General features: G+C 45.2%; 1 protein-coding gene across 2 annotated transcripts in view; it reads left to right on the top strand.

Annotated features, from left to right (window-relative positions):
• The window catches only part of NSUN2 (NOP2/Sun RNA methyltransferase 2), a 153811-nt gene that overhangs the window by 29020 nt on the left and 102755 nt on the right, over positions 1-22036 (top strand). For both annotated transcript variants that reach the window (XM_073630839.1, XM_073630838.1), the window contains 3 exons: positions 8824-8895; positions 9039-9123; positions 11189-11381. In XM_073630839.1, coding sequence (XP_073486940.1) covers positions 8824-8895; positions 9039-9123; positions 11189-11381 — 350 coding nt within the window. The remainder of the gene's footprint in view (positions 1-8823; positions 8896-9038; positions 9124-11188; positions 11382-22036) is intronic.

The raw sequence follows: 22036 nt of genomic DNA, 5'->3' as shown, positions 1-22036 counted from the left end.
CAGCATCAAGCTTGTGTAACGCCAAGAGAAGTGGTCCAGATCAGAAATGACCTTGCCCAGTAACATTTTACAGATTCGGGCGGAACGCCTTGGTCCTGAGGGCCTAGACGTTTAATTTACTGAGCTGTCCGATCAGGATCCAATCCGACAATGCCACAGCAGTGGCCTATATCAATCACCAAGGGGGCACAAGAAGTTGTGTGGCCCAGAGAAAGGTGAATCATATCCTATCTTGGGCAGAAAACAATATACCTTGCCCATAGGCAGTTTTTCCATTCTAGGGATAGAGATTTGGCAGGCGGTCTATTTTGAGTCGCCAGCAGTTGTTCCCGGGAGAATGGTTCCTTCACCCCGATATCTTTCTGACAATAGGTCAAAGATGGGGGATCCCAGACGTAGATCTGTTTGCATCCAGGTTCAACAGAGAGTTCAACATCTTTATGTTAAGAACAAAGGATCCACTAGCATGCGGAACAGGTGCCTTGGTGTTCCCATGGAATCAGTTTTACTGATTTATGCATTCCCTCCTTTTCTGTGGAGTCTACGACTTCTTCACCGGATCAAGCAGGAAGGGAAGTTGGTGATTCTTGTGGCCCTGGTGTGGTCCAGAAGATCTTGTATGCAGAGATCATAAGGATGGCGGTAGGGGTCCCATGGACCCTACCACCACGTCCAGACCTTCTCTAGCAAAGGTCCGGTATTCCATCTTACCTTACAAACACTAAATTTAATGGTTAGGCTATTGAGGCCCACACTCTGAAGAAGCGTGGGCTGTCAGGTTCAATGGTATCTACCTTGGTTAAATGCAAGGAAGCCGGCCTCCATAATTATATATTATGCAGTCTGGGAAGCATATGTCTCCTGGTGTGAAACCAGGGGTTAGCACCACAGGAAATGGGTCATAGGTACTTTCTAAGGACAGGTCTCTGCCTTATCGGTATTATTTCAACGACCAGTTGCTTCACATTCTTTGGTTTGTATCCTTATTCAGGGAGTAACACGGCTTAATCCTCCGGTTAGGTCACCCCTGAACCCTTGGGACTTGAATTTAGTTTTGTCGGCATTACAAAAAAAAAACAGCCTCTTTATCGTACATCATGGGACACAGAGCCTTAAGTAATTACTTAATGGGTTATGTCCCACCTTCAGGTGTTGACACTGGTATACCCAGTCAAGGAAGTTCACTCCCTATATAACCCCTCCTCCATCCAGGAACACATCCGTTTTTTTGCCAGTGTCTAAGGTGTTGGTCACAAGTGAAGATCTGCTCTGAGGAGATCCAGGAGGGATCCATGCTGGATTTAAAAAAAACCTCCACAACCGGATCCATCCACTGTGGCCACAGGATGGTATCTGGGCCTCGCATAAGAACAAGGTTTTGCCTGTAACGCTTCTCTTTGAGGGCTGGACCCTAGGAACCAAGACTTTTTGGTCTTGCTACTTTACCTAAAGTTGTCCTGAGGGGTGCTATACAGGTCCTAAGAAGTGGAACCCCTATTAAAAGGCACCCGGTCTTTGAAGTTTTAACTCCGCTGCCCTTCGTGATGGGTGAAGTTTGGAATTGCTATTATAGCAGTATCCTGCAGCGAGGATAAGGTAAGGGGAGAAACCTAGGAACTGTAAAAAGTCCACCTATGCTTTTTGTCTGTCCGGCTATAGCAGCAGGTGTGGTCCCAGCAGCCAGAGGGGGGGGTTCTTAATTGAACAGATGGTGTTCCTCTTCTGAGGGATCTAAAGGGGGTACAGCAGTAGTTTTATGAACATATACAAAAACAGCCTTTTGCAATTTTTTTGTATAAAGTGAAGTCTTCCTTTAAAACTGGGAGCCTAACAAACACTGCTGACATAAATTCCCCTCCCCTTCTGGAGAGGTGTGGTGACAGCTTCCACTGTTTGTATCATCAGACTTGCCCTTGTTGAGCCTGGACGGGCATTCAGCCCCTGTATACTATTGCAGACTCTAAAAGTCTGGCGTCCATCGTGGCCGGCGCCGCCTCCTCCCCTTCGGGTCTGCATCTGCAGACCCGAATGCCGTGCGGACTAGTGTTAATTTTTAAAACCAGGAGGGGGGCGCAGGTATTGCAGAGGGGCATGGCCCACAGATAGGCGGCGCCGTGTGGGACGTCATATCCACGTGGAGCAAGCTGTGCATACACTAGGGCGGAAGATGCTGAGGATGCCTAATCAGGTTCTCGCCTGAGGCTTAACACAGACGCTCTCAGTTCATATGCTGAAGACAGAAGTCTGTCACACTAAGGGACACAGGAGTGCTTGGCATGTAAAGGTGTGTAAGCAGGCATTTCCAGTACAGGAAATATTATGGTTACTCAGCATCAAAGGCTGGTCATTATGGTGACATTGTTTTTTGGTAAAACTATTGTTCAGCAAATACCATAATTTTTTTTTTCTTAAAGTGCCTCTGCTTTTGTGCTTAGCACTGAGACTTCCAGAGCTACCACAAAGGTACCAAGGATTCCACCCATAGGCGCTGGTAACTCCAGTCATGCCTCCACACTGTCATCCTCCCTGGAGATACCTGACATGGCAAGCAATTGGTGGTGCAACTGCTTCTCACACTTCAGCCTCTGTATATGTGACTGAAGATGCATTATCCTCTGCCCTGCAGGGCTTAGAAGGAAGATTAGCGGCTTTAATCGCATCCTCCATCCAAGAGGATAGGAAGCGTGCTAGATCCCCTCCCCCACATCAAACCCCTTTTCCAGAGGAACAGTGGGCACAGGATGAGGTATTACCCTCAGGTGATCACGGGGAAAAACAAGCCGAATTTTGCTCCTGCGTAGGAAACAGTTTGATGAACCTTATGCAACCTCGCAATCTGACAGGTTGATGGTACAAGCTCTTACAGAGATGGTTCATTCCACTTTTTTATGCTACTCCTAACAGAGTCAGCTGAAAGTTCGGTCCCTTCCTTGGGTTTAAAAAAAAAAAAAAAGAAACCTTTACAGCCTTTTTCATGCATTTCTAGATGGGCTTATTTATGCTGAATGGGATCAGGGATCACCCGGATAAGCATTTTTTCCCTCCAAAGAGTTTCAAAGTTCTCTATCATGGAGGAAAAATTTGCAAAGGATGGAAAGTACCAGCAGTAGATGCTGCGATTTCCAGCATCAATAAAGATGCACAAATGCTTAAGGATCCAACAGATAAGTTGGAATTTTTTGTTAAAATCCTCCTACCAAGGGCACTATGTTTTGCCATAAAAGACTCTATCCACCAAGCCTCCCACCTTGCGCTTGTGCTAAAACACATGCGTAGGTCCCTGTGGTTTAAAAGTTGGTCAGCTCAAGCATCTTGCAAAAAGGCTTCTGACTAGTTTCCCTTTTCATTGGGAAGATTTGGTCAAATACATCCAAATGATTTCTAGCAGGAAAGGTACTCCTTTTTTTTTTTTCCCAAAGAATGTATAAACGTCCTTCTATTTAAACGGACTCCTTCACCTGCGCCAGGGGCAGCTGCCTCTAGGCAGTGGTGACGGCCTCAACCGTCACTCTAAGAGAAGAAAACATTCAGCCCCTGTATACGTGATTAAAAATGCGTTTTTCCTCCGCCCTGCAGGGCCTTGAAGGAAAATTAGCACCTTTTTAACTGCATCTGCTATCCAAGGATAGGAAGCGTGTTAAATCCCCCTCCCCCACCTTAGATCCCTTATCAAGGGAACAGTGGGTAAAGGATGGAGGGTTACTCTCAGGTGATCAGGAAGAAAGGCAAACCCATTACTCCTCTGCGGATGAGACAACTGAAGTTTAACCTTTTTTCAGCCTCTGAGAGATTGCTGGAACAAATCTTACAAGCTACCTCTAGTAGAGTCAGCTGATAGTTCTGTTTTTTCTTAGGTTCCTTAAAACCTTCACTGCCTTTTTCATGCGTTTCCTGTACATGTACAGATCCACGCAGAAATTCAACAGATCCATTCTAGATTGAATAAAATCGAAATCAGTTCCTGAGGATCCGCTCCTTTCTATGGAGTCGATCAGGTCAGTAGTTTCTATCCTACAAGGAGGAAAACTTCTGGCGTCTATCGGCATCAGGGATGCATATCTGCATGTCCATATATTTCCAGCTCACCAAAGGTTCCGCAGTTCAAAGTAGAACAGCAGCATTTCAGTTTATAGCCTTGCCCTTCGGGCCAGCTACAGCGCCCCAAGTGTTCACAAAAGTGCTAGCCCCACCTCTAGCCAGGTCAAGGGCACAGGACTGAAACAGTCATGGCATACCTAGACGATCTATTGCTAATAGACCAATCGGTGTTCGGAGTAAGGTGTACGCATTACAACCAGTTACCTGGAAAAGTCTGGGTTGCGTTCTCAACCTAGTGAAGTCTCCCTTAAAACTGCTAAAAAAGCTGGAGTATTTGGGTCTGATCATAGATACAGCCCAGAAAAAGGGTGTTCTTGCCCAGGCAAAACAACTCCATAAGAGAGTTGGCGCAGATGGTCAGATCAAAAGGAGATCCCTCCATTCGCCTTTGCATGAGGTTGTTAGAAAGCATGGTGGCTTCATTCGAAGCAGTTCCCTATGCCCAGTTCCATTCGAGACTGTTGCAAAACAGTATTCTATCTTCTAACAAGACGATTCAAGCTTTGGACTTGCCAATGCGGCTGTCCCCAAGGGTGTCCCAAAGCCTCAATTGGTGGTTACTAACCAGAATCTGCTGAAAGGAAAATCCTTTAGGCCTGTTATCTGGAAAGTGGTAACTACAGATCCCAGCCTTTCAGGCTGGGGAGCAGTACTAAAGTACATAACTGTCCAAGGACAGTGGTCAAGAACCGGAAGAGCCTTGCCCATCAACATCCTAGAGATTCGGGCAGTGTGTCTGGCTCTAAAGACCTGGACTTCCAGGTTAAGGGATTGCCCTGTCAGGATTCAATCCGTCAATGTCACGGCTGTGGCCTATATCCATCACCAAGGGGGCACCAAGAGTCTCTCAGCGCAGAGAGAGGTGAACCATATTCTAACTTGGGCAGAAAGATATATTCCGTGCCTATCGGCGGTCTTCATTTCGGGACTAGAGAATTGGCAGGCGAACTACTTAAGTCACCAGCAGTTATTCCCAGGGGAATGGTTTCTTCACCCGACATATATTTTCGGGTTGTTTGTCAAAGATGGGGGACTCCGGACGTAGATCTTCTAGCGTCCAGTTCAACATAAAGTTAGTCAACGTTGTGTCCACAACAAAGGATCCATTCGCATTCAGAAAGGAAGCGTTAGTGATACCGTGGGATCAGCTTTCACTGATATTTGCATTTCCCCTTATTCAATTGCTGCCTCGACTTCTTTGCAGGATAAAGCTGGAAAGAAAACCGGTAATTCTGGCAGCACCAGCATGGCCCAGAAGGTCTCGGTATGCAGGAATCGTAAAGATGGCAGTGGAGGATCCATGGTCCCTTCCACTAAGGCCAAACCTGCTCTCACAGGGGCTGATATTCCATCCTACTTTACGAACGCTAAATTTAACGGCCGTGCTATTGAAACCCACATTCTGAGGAAACGTGGGCTTTCCGGGTCAGTTATCTCTACTTTGATTAATACAAGGAAACCAGCTTCCAGAACTATACATTAGAGTCTGGAGGGCTTATGTTTCCTGGTGAGAATCCAAGGGTTGACACCCTTGGAGATATATCATGGGCAGAATTCTTTCCTTTCTACAATTGGACGTAGAGATGAAGTTGGCCTTGAGTACTATTAAGGGCCAAGTCTCAGCCTTATCGATTTTATTTCAAAAACCGCATTCTTAGTCTGGGGTTTTATGCAAGGGATGATGCAGATTAGTCCACCAGTTAAATCGCCTTTAAGCCCTTGGGACTTGAATTTAGTTTTGTCAGTGTTACAAAAACAGCCATTTGAACCAATATAGCATATTCCCTTAGTCCTTCTGACAAGGAAGCTGGTATTTTTGGTTGCTATATTCTCGGCAAGGAGGTTTTTGGAATTGGCTGCTCTTTCTTTTAAAGAGCCATATTTGATTATTCATGAGGACAGAGTGGTGTTACGCCCTCATCCAGGCTTTTGCCAAAAGTGGTTTCAGGTTTTCACCTGAACCAAGATATTTTCCTGCCATTGTTTTTTCCAAAACCACGTTCCAGGGAAGAAAAGTCACTACATTGTCTTGATGTGGTGAGAGCAGTGAGAATCTATTTAAAGACAACTGCTCAGATTCTTAAGACTGATGTCTTATTTATTCTGCCAGAGGGTCCTAAGAAGGGACAGGCAGCGTCAAAATCCACTGTCGCTAAGTGGATTCGGCAAGTTATAATTCAAACTTATAATTAAGGGGTAAGATTCCCCCTTTTCAAATTAAGGCGTGCTCTACCAGGGTGGTTAGTGCTTCTTATGCAGTTCGTCACCAGGCCTCCATGGCTCAGATCTGTAAGGCCGCAACTTGGTCTTCAGTGCATACATTCACAAAAATTTTATCAGGTGGATGTAAGGAGGTATGAGGATATCGCCTTTGGGCGCAGTGTGCTGTAGGCAGCAGAGTAAGTCCTCAAGTCTGGGGTTACCCTGCGGGTTGTCTCTCCCTCCTCTCAAGTAGCATTGCTATGGGACGTCCCATTAAGTAATTACTTAAGGCTCTGTGTGCCATGATGTACGGTGAAGAAAATAGGATTTTTATTACAGCTTACCTGTAAAATCCTTTTCTTGGAGTACATCATGGGACACAGAGGTCCCTCCCCTCTTTTGGGATTTAGGTATATTGCTTTGCTACAAAAACTGATGTGCTCCTGGGAGGAGGAGGGGTTATATAGGGAGTGAACTTCCTTGATTGGGTATACCAGTGTCAACACCTGAAGGTGCCCCATAACCCATTAAGTAATTACTTAAGGCTCTGTGTCCCATGATGTACTCCAAGAAAAGGATTTTACAGGTAAGCTGTATTAAAAATGCAATTTTTTTGGAGCCTATACGACATATTCCCTTGGTCCTTTTTGACAAGGAAACTATTTTTTCTGGTAACCATATCTGCTGCATGAAGCGTATCAGAATTGGCTGCTCTTTTTTTGTAAAGGGCCAAATTATTATTCACAAGGATAAGGTAGTATTGCGTCTTCATCCTAACTTTTTACCTTCATTTTTTCCAGAACCCTGTTCTATGGAAGAAACATCACCACATTCTCTTGATGTGGTGAGAGCAGTCAGTCTACTTAAAGGTGACTGATCAGATTCGGGAAACGGATGTTTTGTTTGTATTGCCTGAAGGTCCTAAAAGAGGACAGGCAGTATCGAAATCTACTATTTTCTAAATGGATTCCACAAGTAACCATTCAAGCTTATGGTTAAAGAGGTAGATTCCACCCTATCAAATCAAAACGCACTCCTCTAGGGCTGTTAGTGCTCCGTGGGCAGTGCATCACTGAGCCTCCATGGCTCAAATCTGCAAGGCCGCAACTTGGTCTTCAAACCATACATTTACCAGATTCTGTCAGGTAGATCTAAAAAGGCATAAGGATATCGCCTTTTGGGCGTATTGTACTGCAGGCTGCAGTGTTATTCCTCTAGTCTCATGTTGCCCTAATTCTGTTGTGTCTCCCTCCCCTCAGTTGGCATTGCTATGGGACATCCCACGTAGTAACTACTATGGCTCTGTGTTTGTGATGTTCGATTAAAGAAAATAGGATTTTTATAACCGCTTACCTGTAAAATCCTTTTGCTTTGAAGTACATCATGGGACACAGAGGTCCCGCCCCACTTCCTAGTATGCACGTGTATTGCTTTGCTACAAAACTGAGGGATTATATAGGGAGGCAACTTCCTGTTTAGGGTGTGCCGGTGTCCAGCACCTGAAGGTGGCCTATAACCCACATAGAAACTACTATGGCTCTGTGTCCCATGATGTACTTCAAAACAAAAGGATTTTACAGGTAAGCTGTTATAAAAATCCTATTTTTTGCAATTGTGTACTGCATTAACCCTTGGTTGATCTCTGGTAAATGGAGAGAACAGAAGTCTACAGTATTTGTGTATAGCCAAATCACGGCTGACACTACTGAAGGTCCCAAGCGTATTTGTTACACTCATTGCCAGAACCATTCTGGCCATACATGTTGAGTGTTGAGGGACCTGTGTGTGTTTTAAATGGCAACGTTGTCCTTTTTTAATTTTTCCTGATGTGCAGCCTGCTTTCTTATTGTCCATGTCCCCCACTTTTGATACTAATAAAATGTATACAACATATATTATTGGTCGAGACCACTGACTACCTTGTTCCCCTCCCCCTAAGAACTCCTTGGGTTCCCTCCCTAGTTTTGTTTCGCTCAGTGGACCCAGGGCCACATCGGCCCTTTAGCAGACCCTATCAGGCCCTCAATGCCTCCACTGTCAGCATGCCACTCTGTGCCTGTCCGCTTCCTCCCTGAGGAAGCGGACAGGCTCGGGGAGGCTTGGCTCTGGTGGAAGAGCCTTCTGTAGGAAACATCCCACTGTTCTCCCACCACTCTAATACCCGACCAAACTCTTCTTGTGTTATTGCCTGCATGCTGCAAACTTCAGGAGCCGTGCACCTGATCTTCACTCCAGCTCAGGATCTTCAGAAATCCCCGCTCTCAGGCTCTCTGCTTCCAGTCAGTGCTTTTTAGAAGGCATTTGATAGGGGGTTTGAAGGTGATATCACCTCCTCACTACCTGATTTAACCCTATAATGTTGAACTGCCTCTGTGCAATCGTGTACGTTGCACATGGTGATGTGGCCCCTTTTAACTCAATGGGCGAGTTTGACAAGCAGTGCCGTAATGGGTGCTAGGAGAAAATTACCAGCGTTTGTAACCAACAAGCATGTTTATTTATGTTATCCTTTTTGATTTTCAGGGTAATATAAGTCGTCAAGAAGCAGTCAGTATGATTCCTCCTGTTCTTCTGAATGTCCAGCCACATCACAAAGTATGTTTTGCAACCCAGGGAATTTGTTAATGATATAAATACTATACCTAAATTATCCAAAGTAGTATATTGATGGTTCTTTATGAAATCATCATTTTACCTTGAATAGGCATTTAATTTCTAATTTTTGGTTTTCATCATAGATCTTGGATATGTGTGCTGCTCCAGGATCTAAAACAAAGCAACTTATAGAAATGTTACATGCAGACATGGATGTTCCATTTCCTGGTATGACATGACTTAACTAAATTCACACATTTTTACTTGCAGCCCCTGATTACAGTTAGAGGGCTTCTAGAAAGGGCTGTGGGTTCTGTGCGGTGGGTTTACTAAAACTGGAGAGTGCAAAATCTGTTACAGCTGTGCATGGTAGCCAATCGACTTCTAACCTCATCTTGTTCAATTAAACTTTTGACAAAAAAAATGGAAGCTGTTTGGTTTCTATGCAGAGCTGCATCAGATTTTGCACTCTCCAGTTTTAGTAAATAAACCCCTGTTTTCTTACACAAGCTAGTCAATTTCACAGGATTTCTCTGTGTGTAACAATTTGTTTTTATATTTGATGTCTCTATCTTCTGAGTCCTTCTGGCAAACACTCTTTGCTCATGTGAAAATATTAATGATAAAATGACTGGTTATTCCGGAAGACCATGTAACTGTGTTAACACAACTGAAAAGCAAGTACATGAACTTTCCGTGGCTTGAAAAGGTATTGGCACTCCAAAGGGAGTGCCAATATAACACTGATGGTGCTTTTGATGCATTCCCATTGGCTTACAATGGAAGGTGCCTTTTTTGGTGCTCTTTTGAAAAACTTCACCAAAGAAGCAGCATCCAGGACTTTTCAAAGCATAGCACACCTACAGTGCAAAGTGGTACATAGGATTAAATGGGAAATAATTTGTATGTGCTTTTTCCACCCTAAAAAAGCGCCACAAAAGCACACCACTGTGTGAGGGGCCAAAAGTTTAGTTTTAGTTTCAAATCTGGCCCAAATAGAGGAAAAAAGTTTTCATTTGGCCGCTTTGCTAAACCGTATACAACAAACTACGGATGCCACCTGCTGTTTTGAAAAGACTCCTCTTTGGATAGTTGGCCTGGGAAAAGTAATTTTAAAGAAAATTCCAGATCTGAATGTAAAAAAATATAAACAAAAAAGTGGTTAAAATTTAATTACAAACGTGATGGATGGTAGGTGATTAGAAAGCGGAACATCGTGGATCAATGAGCATGTATTTGGATCAAGGTGAACATATGTGAGACTTGGGACCCTATTTAATACCGGTGATTACATCACACTGTGTCTGCATTTTAAACTGTATTCATAAAATGCAGAGCAGACTGTAAAGTCTTCAGTGTCCTATATAGTGTTCTATGACCGGTCTCCAACTTCTTCTCATTCATTCCCCCAATAGGACTTCATTTGCATAGTCCCAAAGCAAGGTAAACTGCAGGCAGGCTAATACATCACACAGCTGTGCTTTATAAAATGTGCCCCAGGAGCTCCTAATAGAAAAGCAGTGGTTAGGCCATACTAATACTTTATACATTATAAGTGCCTAACGTTTACTGTAAAGCATGGCAGGGTAACTGTGGGTGTGCTAAACTCACCGTGTAATGCCGTACCACCTCTTGCTTTCAGTACTTAATGTCTACAAGTTTAAACTTGCATTAGGGCAGTGATCGAAAGAATACTTCAAAGCTATGAAAAAGCTGTTTAGTGAAGGTACAGGTAATGGGAGCACTGTTCTTAATTGACTAGCTGGCACAATCGGCAATTCTCAAGTTTATCGACACGTGACATTTTCAAAGTGTTGACTATAGTTAGATAATAAATGTAATCAAAATATTGTGTAAAAAGCATTGATTTCTATTGATGAGATGTTTGGTTACTCTGAATAGCTAGTATAAACCTAATCTATATAATCTTGTGTGCTTTTAACAAAAAAAAAAAAAAAAAAAAATCTATTTTTATACAGCCATAATGGTGGTTTGCTGATTTTTCTTTTCCCACTGCAAAGACTGAAAAATAAACTAGGCAATCTCTAACTGCATGAAACACCCACAATCCTAGAGCTAGAGACCCTGTGATCTTGGCCTACTTCTTCGGAAGGTGTTTTTGCCATAAAAAACTTTGTTTTGTTATAAGAATAATGTCTCTTGTGTAAGAATAACCACCTTGACAAGTTGTTAAATTGTATTTATTGCTAGAATTCACATGAATTAAGTTACAATTGATATTGCTGCTAGCTAACGTTTTTTTTTTTTGTTTTTTTTTTCTGCAAATTTTTAGAGGGCTTTGTCATTGCTAATGATGTGGACAACAAGCGTTGCTATTTGTTAGTTCATCAAGCTAAGAGGCTAAGCAGTCCCTGTGTTATGGTGGTGAACCATGATGCATCGAGCATTCCCCGACTCCTAGTTGAAAATAATGGTGCTAAAGAAGTGCTGTACTATGACCGGATACTTTGTGATGTACCATGCAGGTAAAACAGGATGAGACATTTTGTTCTAAATACAATTTGTTTTTTAATTATATTGCTTTATGTTAACACTATTAAGGGGCATGTATACCTTCTATCAAACTATACCTGAACTCAAAAAGCAAGAAAGCCCACGACTGTGTAGTTGACTGGTTGTGCAGACTGAAATTTTAGGTCCATCCCTGCCTGCAGAGAGAGAGCGGGGAGGAGTGCGCCCCTTATTTAAATCATCCATTGGTGTGTGTAATCTTGTATCCTTTTATCCAGGTTTGATAACTGAGGGTTTTCAAAGTATAGCAGTAGACCGTGCTCTGGAAAACTTTCAGGCATCTTAAGAGCACGTGGTTGCAACTGCAAGTAGTACATGTCAGATAATTTTATGTTCCATGTAATATTTATCCTATGTATTATTGAAGAGGATTGCTACTTCAGTTTTCACAGTGAGATAATTCCATCATGGGAGGCCTTGTCCCTTTTTACTTTTAGTACTTTTATAGATTTGCCCTAGGTGATGAGCCCTGACCAGCTGTTGTCAGACCTTCCCCCTGTGTGGTGTAAAATGAAACTATTTTTGGTATCACTTTTGGAGTTGTCTGCCACCAGCAGTAAATGTACATACATGACCCAGGACCTATTTTTCTTTTTTTGGTCTTTCAGTTGTGTTCATTTTGGATTTCAAAAATAATGACATACATTGGGATATGAGAGTACTTAACAATAAGTCATAATACCCAAAATGATACAGATTTGTACATAAAGTGTTAGAGGAGAGTAAATACAGAGAAAATATGCTGGGTACATCTCTTCAAAAGGAAAAGAGACCGGTTAGTCAACAGTAATGTGAGCAACTAAAACAACAAGGGTGATGTTCCAAGGGGTACCTAGGGGGTTCTTGTGTCATTACAGATGAGCAGACCCAGGAACTTTTTATTGCTCAATAATGATTCAACCAACACAGCATGCAGCTTTGGGCCACTTTTGTCTTTTCTGTTTTAATTTCCCTAGCTTTGAAAGCCCTTCCTCTACATTGCAGGCTCATTAACTCAAGTGCAGAGATTGCATCAAATGATTCCCTGAAAGACTTAAATTGTCACCTGGTTTCACATTTTTGCATATCAAAAGTAAAACATTAGATGTGGATGAACTGACATTTTAAGGGAATTATTTGAGGAAAGTGGAAAAATAACACTGGACCCTTAGGGTTAGCTCACTGGTATCACTATCTTAAAGTATTGATGTTGGTGTAAATTATCTAGTATCTTGGGCAGGCAGCTTCTACACCCCAGAAGATTGTCATGGCCACCTTTATTCTAGTGTTAAAAAAAAAAAAAAAAAAAAAAGGACATTGAAGCACCACACCACTGCTAAGAGGTCCAGATACAACTATATTCCAATAAAAGTCGGGGGGACAATTCAAAAAGTATTGCATGCATTTCAGAGGTCTCAGAGTGTCTCCTCATTAGGGTTTTTTCCAGTGTGATTGCAAGCACAGGCCTTGTCAGTAGCTGGTTTGGCAGCCTAATGCATTGGCTACTTTTTGGATTGTCCCCCTGACATTTTATGGAATAAAGTTGCATCTACACCCTTTAGCAAGGAAAGAAGGAGGGAGGGCCTGTGTGAATTATACTTCAGTATTAACCAGCAGGCTTCTTGGTAGTATGCATGGCAACAAAGTGGTGGAAGGAATGACACTTCAGAGGAGAAGAAGCAACTCTAAGTGCAGCATTCCAGTGTTTATTTAAACATTGGTTAAAAACAGTTAGGGCCGGTTCACACGGGGGCGACTTATCAGGCGACCTAGCCGCCTGACAAGTCGCCTCCCGTTCTGCAAAATGGAACTTTTCTAATAGGAACGACGCAAGTCGCTCCGACTTAGAAGAAAGGTTCCTGTACTACTTTGGGGGCGACTTGCATAGACTTCTATACAGAAGTCGTCTTGCAAGTCGCCGCGGCAGTCGTGTGCAGGTCGCCTCGGTGAGGCGACCTGCAAGTCGTGCCGCTTCTAATGTGAACCGGCGCTTACAAGATCCAAGATAAATTAGGCATGTCAGCCAGCATGGTAACACCTTAAGTCCTTTTCACCTCAGCTGTACTGCTCTTTATTGTGATCCATGTTTTGCGTTTAGTTACACATACCTTTCTTTCTCGTACGTCACGGGACACAGAGCCTCAGTAATTACTGATGGGTTATATAGGGTATCACTAGGTGATTGGACACTGGTCACACCCTAAGCAGGAAGTTCAACCCCCTATATAATCCCTCCCCTTACAGGGATACCTCAGTTTTTTCGCCAGTGTCTTAGGTGTTGGACGTGTAAAGATGTCCTGTACTGAGCTCCAAAGGGAAGTTCCTATACTGGGGCAAGCCAGGCGAACCGGATCCATTTTAAAGTGTCCTTTCTAGGCCGAATTGGATGGTACCCGGGCCTCGTGTCCGAAGAAACGAGGTTTTACCTGTAACGCTTCCTCTTTTTAGGGAGCTGGACCCCGCATTTCAGAATTTGTTTTTTCTAGCCTTATTCTTGGCCGGGTGCTTTACAGGCCCAGAACTGCGGATCCCCCTATCCATAGGGGGCCCCAGTCTCTGAAGGTTTTCCAAACTGAGCCCACCGTGAGAGGTTAAGATTGGGTCTGTATAACAGAACCCTGCAGCTGGATAAGGTAAGGGAGATTCCACAGAATTTTTTAATTCTAGTAGGTTTCTCCTTTAAGTAAATGTATGCTATGCCTATTGTCGCCACCGGGGGCTGCCAAGAGCATATACCTTCTCATGCTGATAGTCTGTCTCAGTGTTTCATGCTGCACAAGCTCCTCCAGCCGAGCTTCCGGTAGGATGGGATGGGGGGTTCTCCTCAGGGATATTCCCCCCAAGATTAGGGGGGGGCCGCAGTTGGTCTGTGAGGCGGTTGTATGCCGCTCTATCACCGCCGCCATTACATATGGCAGACCCCATCACCTGCCGGCCTCTCTCCTTCCTCCTCCACCCCCAGCCTCCCCTCCACACGGGAGGCCACGCGGGAAAGCGCTGTTTTTTGAAAAAAACGAGGGGGGGGTGGTCAGAGGAGGAGGGGGGGGGGCGGAGCGTCAGCGCCAAGTCCGGCGTGATTAGACGCCCACATCGCCGGCTGCAAGGCTATATGAAGCACACTTGTTAGGTGCACACAGCCTATGGAGGGACACAGAGCTGACGGTCGCATGTAAGGTGGGACACAGGCATTCCCTAGGCAGCATTTACTTAGGAACACTAAGACTGGGCATTGGTAGCAGTGGCTGTTGCTGGACTACATCGCTCAGCAGTCAGTGTTCATTTTTCTTTCTTGAACATCACGGGACACAGAGCCACAGTAATTACTGATGGGTTATATAGGTATCACTGGTGATTGGACACTGGCACACCCTATCAGGAAGTTCAACCCCCTATATAATCCCTCCCCCTTGCAGGGATACCTCAGTTTTTACGCCAGTGTCTTAGGTGATGGACGTGTAAAGATGTCCTGTGCTGAGCTCCAAAGGGAATATCCTAAGATCCTATACTGGGGCAAGCCAGGCGAACCGGATCCATTCAAAGTGTCTTTTCATGGCCGAATTGAATGGTACCCGGGCCTCGTGTCCGAAGAAACGAGGTTTTACCCGTAATGCTTCTCTTTTTAGAGAGCTGGACCCCGCAGATCAGAAAATGGCTTTAAACGTCCTAATTTCTGGCGAGGTGCTTTACGGTCCCAGAACTGTTGGATCCCCCTACTGATGGGGGCCCCAGTCTCTGACGGTTTTTTCAAACGGAGCCCACCGTGAGAGGTGAAGATTGGGTCTGTGTAAACAGCACCCTGCGGCTGGATAAGGTAAGAGGAGATTCCACAGAATTTTTGAGTTCTAGTGGCTTTTCTCCTTTAAGGTAAATGACCACCGGGGGCTGCCAAGAGCACAAACCTACACATGCTGACTGACTGTCTCAGGTGTTCAGTGCTGATTATGTCCCAGCATCTCAAAGCAGGCTGCAAGCAGGTAAGGTGGAAAGGGGGATTTCTCATGTTTGAATGTTCCCTCCAGGCTAGAGACGGGCCACAGGGGTCTAGAAAGTGGTTATACCACCCGGGCTCTGCGGCCTAATGGTCACCATCTCTGAAGATAGCCGTTCAGGCAGATCTTGTAACTGCTAAAGAATCCTCTTCTGCTTTGGGGTCACTGAAACCTTTCCAAGCAGCACATGCTTTTCCTGTTCATACTTTACTTGAAAAGCTTATTTATTCTGAGTGGGATCACCCAGACAAACGTTTTTTTCCGCCGAGAAAGTTTTCAACACTTTATCCGATGGAAGAAAAGTTTATCAAAATGTGGGGAATACCGGCTATTGATGCCGCCATTTCCTCCGTAAATAATAGCCTGACTTGTCCTGTAGACAATGCTCAGATGATCAGGGATCCTGTAGATAAAAGGATGGAATCCCTATTGAAGGATGTTTTCTCCTTAGCAGGATCAGTGGCCCAACCTGCAGTAGCAGCGATTGGAGTCTGTTGTTAAGCAGGTCATCAAAGTATTACCTGAACAGCAGGCCCAGGGGTTTGCTAACCTTCCAGCGGCCTTATGCTTTGTGGTTGATGCCATTAGAGATTCTATCGTGCAAACCTCCCGTCTTTCACTGGGGTTGGTGCATATACGTAGAATCCTATGGTTGAAAAATTGGTCAGCCGAAGCACCATGTAAGAAGCTACTGGCTGGGTTTCCATTTCGTGGTGCAAGGTTGTTTGGAGAGGACTTGGATAACTATCAAGAGAATCTCTTGTGGGAAAAGCACTCTCTTACCTGTCAAGAAGAAAAGTAAGCGTCCCTCTTTCAAACGGACTCTTTCCCCAGCGCCGGGGGCTTCAGCCTCCAGGCAGTCTCGACGGCCGCCTCCATCGGGGTCCAGAGACAAGAGTCAACCCCAGGGACAAAAGAAGTCCTGGGGAAAGAAGCCTACTAGGCAAAACACTAAGACCTCTGCATGAGGGGGTGCCCCCGCTCACTCGAGTGGGGGGAAGACTGCGACAGTTCTCAGAGCTCTGGCACGAGGACTTCCAGGACAGATGGGTAGTCTCCACAGTAACCTTAGGGTACAAGCTGGAGTTTCAGGAATTCCCTTCTCCTCGGTTCCTCAGATCAAATGTTCCCAGAGACCCAGAGAAGAAGCAGTCGCTCCTTCTAGCGTTAGAGCGACTTTTGTCGCAGGAGGTCATTATGATAGTTCCCGCAAAGGACCAGGGATTGGGCTTCTATTCCAACCTTTTTACGGTCCAAATGGGGATGTCAGGCCATTTTGGACTTAAGGGATCTGAACCGATTCCTAAGGATTCAATCCTTCCGCATGGAATCAATTCGAACAGTAGTTCCCACCCTGCAGGGAGGAGAATTTCTGGCATCAATAGACATCAGAGATGCATATCTGCATGTGCCCATTTTTCCTGCTCATCAGAAGTTTCTGCGCTTCGAGGTAGGAGGGCGCCATTTCCAGTTTGTGGCTCTGCCTTTTGGGATAGCCACTGCACCTCGAGTGTTCACAAAGATCTTGGCTCCTCCTCTGGCCAGATTAAGGGCTCAGGGTATAGCTGTCATAGCATACCTAGACGACCTGCTCTTGATAGACCGGTCGGTAGCCTCTTTGAATGGAAACTTGAGGACCACGGTCAGGTATCTAGAACACCTGGGTTGGATCCTCAACTTAGAAAAGTCTTTCCTAAAACCAGTAAGAAGACTGGAGTATTTAGGTCTGATTATAGATACAAGCCAGGAGAAAATATTTCTACCCCAGGCAAAGATCACTGCTTTGAGAGAGCTGATTCTGACAGTAAGGACCAAGAAGGGTCCCTCAGTCCGCCTTTTGTATGAGGCTACTAGGGAAGATGGTGTCTTCATTCGAAGCAGTTCCCTATGCTCAGTTTCACTCAAGAATGCTGCAACACAGTATTCTGTCGACCTGGAACAAGAAGGTTCAGGCATTAGACTTTCCGATGCACCTGTCGCATGCGATGCGTCAGAGCCTCAATTGGTGGCTCATACCCGAAAACCTGCAGAAGGGGAAATCCTTTCTACCGGTTACCTGGATGGTGGTAACAACAGATGCCAGTCTGTCAGGTTGGGGAGCAGTTCTGGAACAGGCTGCGGTCCAAGGGGTATGGTCCAAGACAGAGGACCTTACCCATCAACATTCTGGAGATCCGGGCGATACATCTAGCTCTAAAAGCCTGGACTATCAGGCTACAGGGTTGTCCGGTCAGGATCCAGTCTGACAATGCCACAGCAGTGGCTTATGTCAATCATCAGGGAGGCACCCGGAGCCGAGCTGCTCAAAAAGAGGTGAACCAGATCTTAGTCTGGGCAGAGATGCATGTGCCATGCATATCGGGAGTTTTCATCCCGGGAATAGAGAATTGGCAGGCGGACTATCTAAGTCGCCAGCAGTTCCTTCCAGGGGAATGGTCTCTGCATCCCGACGTCTTTTGGGCCATATGCCAAAGATGGGGGGTTCCAGATGTAGATCTCTTTGCATCCCGATTCAACAAAAAGATAGACAGATTTGTGTCAAGGACAAAAGATCCTCTTGCATGCGGGACGGATGCGTTGGTGATTCCGTGGCATCGGTTCTCACTGATTTACGTATTCCCGCCTATTCTGCTACTACCACGACTCCTTCGCAGGATCAGGCAGGAAAGGAAGTCGGTACTTCTGGTGGCCCCCGCTTGGCCCAGAAGGACTTGGTATGCAGAAATAGTAAGGATGACGGTGGGTTCCCCGTGGACCCTACCGGTACGCCCAGACCTGTTATCTTAGGGTCCAGTGTTCCATCCTGCCTTACAAACGCTAAATTTGACGGTTTGGCTATTGAGACCCACGTTCTGAAGAGTCGTGGGCTCTCAGGTCCTGTCATATCTACCTTGATTAATGCAAGGAAGCCAGCTTCCAGGATGATTTATCATAGAGTCTGGAAGGCTTATATAACCTAGTGTGAATCGAGAGGTTGGCATCCCAGGAAATATGTCATAGGTAGAATCCTTGATTTTCTACAGATGGGATTAGAGATGAAGCTGGCCTTGAGTACCATCAAGGGCCAGGTTTCTGCTTTATCAGTATTATTTCAGCGGCCACTTGCTTCGCATTCTTTGGTCCGAAACTTTATGCAGGGGGTGATGCGTCTTAATCCTCCGGTTAAAGCGCCCCTAAACCCCTGGGACTTGAATTTGGTCCTGGCTGTGTTACAGAAACAGCCTTTTGAACCAATAAGTCAGATTCCTTTGGTCTTGTTGACAAGGAAATCAATTTTTCTGGTGGCCATCTCTTCTGCTAGAAGAGTATCAGAATTAGCAGCTCTTTCCTGTAAGGAGCCTTATTTGATTATACACAAGGATAGAGTGGTACTACGCCCTCATCCTAGTTTTTTACCGAAGGTGGTTTCTGATTTTCATTTAAACCAAGACATTGTTCTACCTTCCTTTTTTCCAGATCCCTGTTCTCCGGAAGAGAGATCTCTACATTCGTTGGATGTAGTAAGAGCAGTTAAGGCCTATCTAGGGGCAACTACTCAGATCCGCAAGACGGATGTTTTGTTTGTGCTGCCAGAGGGTCCCAATAGAGGACAGGCAGCGTCAAAAGCTACCATTTCTAAATGGATTCGACAGTTGATCATTCAAGCTTACGGTTTGAAACAGAAGATTCCTCCGTTTCAGATCAGGGCACATTCCACAAGGGCTATTGGTGCTTCTTGGGCAGTGCATCACCGGGCCTCTATGGCTCAAATCTGCAAGGCCGCAACCTGGTCTTCAGTTCATACATTCACCAGATTCTATCAGGTGGATGTGAGAAGGCATGAGGATATCGCCTTTGGGCGTAGTGTGCTGCAGGCAGCGGTACAGGGTCCTCAGGTCTGATTGCACCCTACTTGGTCGTGGTTCCCCCCCTCAGGTAGCATTGCTCTGGGTCATCCCATCAGTAATTACTGTGGCTCTGTGTCCCGTGATGTTCGAGAAAGAAAATAGGATTTTTTAAAACAGCTTACCTGTAAAATCCTTTTCTTTCGAAGGACATCACGGGACACAGAGGTCCCGCCCCTCTTCTAATACACTATATTGCTTGGCTACAAAACTGAGGTATCCCTGCAAGGGGGAGGGATTATATAGGGGTTGAACTTCCTGATAGGGTGTGCCAGTGTCCAGTCACCAGTGATACCTATATAACCCATCAGTAATTACTGTGGCTCTGTGTCCCGTGATGTCCTTCGAAAGAAAAGGATTTTACAGGTAAGCTGTTTTAAAAAATCCTATTTTTGTGATACCTCCACCTTGTTGCTTTGCACTATGGGTAGAAGAGGTACAAATACCCCAAGAACCAGAGGCTCTAGGGGATATCCCTCAGGTTATGAGGACCCCTCTTCTGCAGCACCTTCCCCCCGAAGGGCCAGGAGTGGCTAGCCAGGGAGAGCCGTTGGGGTCAGGGGCTGCATCTGCTTCTGGCACTTCAGCCCCTGTATACATTACACAGGAGGTTTTTTCCTCAACCATTAATGGTTTAGAGGAAAGATTAATGGCCGTAATTGCATCTTCACTCAGTGGAAGAAAACGCATTAGGTCTTCCTCTGTTACCCAGGACCCTCAAGCTGAGGAACTCTGGGATAAAGGAGAAGAATCCCTTTCAGAGGATCGGGATGGGACAAATGATTCCTCCTCTGAGGAATCAAGTGGAGAAGGGCCCTCTTCGGCTTCTCAGGATGAGAAAGTCTTGGTACAGATCCTTGCTGGATTGGTCCGCTCCACATTTAAATTACCCCTGTCTGAATCAGTTAAAGAACCCTCTTCTTTTTTGGGGTCACTGAAGCCTCCTCAAACACATGCTTTTCCTGTTCATAATTTACTTGAAAAGCTCATTTATTCTGAGTGGGATCACCCAGATAAACGTTTTTTTCCGCCTAAAAAGTTTTCAACACTTTATCCTATGGAAGAAAAGTTTACAAAGATGTGGGGGATACCGGCCGTTGATGCTGCCATTTCCTCCGTAAATAAAAGTTTGACTTGTCCTGTAGACAATGCTCAGACGCTCAGGGATCCTATTGATAAATGATGGAATCCCTGTTGAAGGATGTTTTCTCCTTAGCAAGTTCAGTAGTTCAACCTGCAGTGGCAGCGATCGGAGTCTGTCAATACTTAAGAGACCATGTTAAGCAGGTCATCAAAGTTCTACCTGAACAGCAGGCCCAGGGGTTGGCTAACCTTCCAGCGGCCTTATGTTTTGCTGTTGACGCCATCAGAGATTCTATCATGCAAACTTCTCGTCTTTCACTTGGGTTGGTGCATATGCGTAGAATCTTATGGTTAAAAAATTGCTCGCTTGAGTGGGGGGAAGACTGCTACAGTTCTCAAAGCTCTGGCAGGAGAATTTCCAGGACAGATGGGTAATTCCACCGTAACTTTAGGTTACAAACTGGAGTTCCAAGAATTCCCCTCTCCTCATTTACTCAGATCAAATGTCCCCAGAGATCCAGAGAAAAAGCAGTCACTTCTTCTAGCGTTAGAGTGACTTTTGTCGCAAAAAGTCGTCATGGTGGTTCCCACGAAGGATCAAGGATTGGGATTTTATTCCAACCTTTTTACGGTCCAAAAGCCAAATGGGGAGGTCAGACCCATTCTGGATCTAAAGGATCTGAATCGATTCCTAAGGATTCGATCCTATCGCATGGAATCAATTCGGTCAGTAGTCTCCATCCTGCAGGGAGGAGAATTTCTGGCATCAATAGACATCAGAGATGCATATCTGCATGTACCCATTTTTCCTGCTCATCAAAAGTACTTGCGCTTCTAAATAGAGGGGCGCCATTTCCAGTTTGTGGCTCTACCTTTCGGGCTAGCCACTGCACCTTAAGTGTTTACAAAGATCTTGGCTCCTGCTCTGGCCAGATTTAAGGGCTCAAGGTCTAACTGTCATAGCATACCTATACGACCTGCTCTTGATAGACCGGTCGGTAGCCTGTTTGAGCGGGAACTTGATGACCACAGTCAAGTATCTGGAATGCCTAGGTTGCGTTATCAACCTAGAGAAGTCTTTCCTAAAACCAGTAAGAAGACTGGAATATTTGGGTCTGATCATAGATACAAGCCAGGGAAAAGGTATTTTTACCTCAGGCAAAGATCACTGCCTTAAGGGAGCTGATTCAAGTAGTCAGGACAAAGAAGGGTCCTTCTGTCAGCCTTTTGTATGAGGCTGCTGGGAAAGATGGTAGCTTCATTCGAAGCAGTGCCCTATGCTCAGTTTCATTCAAGACTGCTGCAACACAGTATCCTGTTAGCCTGGAACAAGAAAATTCAGGCATTAGATTTTCCGATGCACCTGTCTCATGCAGTGCGTCAGAGCCTCAATTGGTGGTTAATACCCGAAAGCTTGCAGAAAGGGAAATCCTTTCTACCGGTTACCTGGACGGTGGTAACAACGGATGCCAGTCTTTCGAGTTGGGGAGCAGTTCTGGAACAGTCTGCGGTCCAAGGGGTATGGTCCAAAACCGAGAGGACCTTACCCATCAACATCCTGGAGATCCGTGCCGCATGTCTAGCTCTAAAGGCCTGGACTCTCAGGCTACAGGGTTGCCCAGTCAGGATCCAGTCCGACAATGCCACAGCAGTGTCTTATATCAATCATCAGGG

Source organism: Aquarana catesbeiana, linkage group LG05 (genome assembly GCF_042186555.1).
Source record: "Aquarana catesbeiana isolate 2022-GZ linkage group LG05, ASM4218655v1, whole genome shotgun sequence".
Classification (NCBI taxonomy): Eukaryota; Metazoa; Chordata; class Amphibia; order Anura; family Ranidae; genus Aquarana; species Aquarana catesbeiana.
Note: the sequence above shows the minus strand (reverse complement) of the source record. Positions and strands in the feature narration are given on the sequence as shown.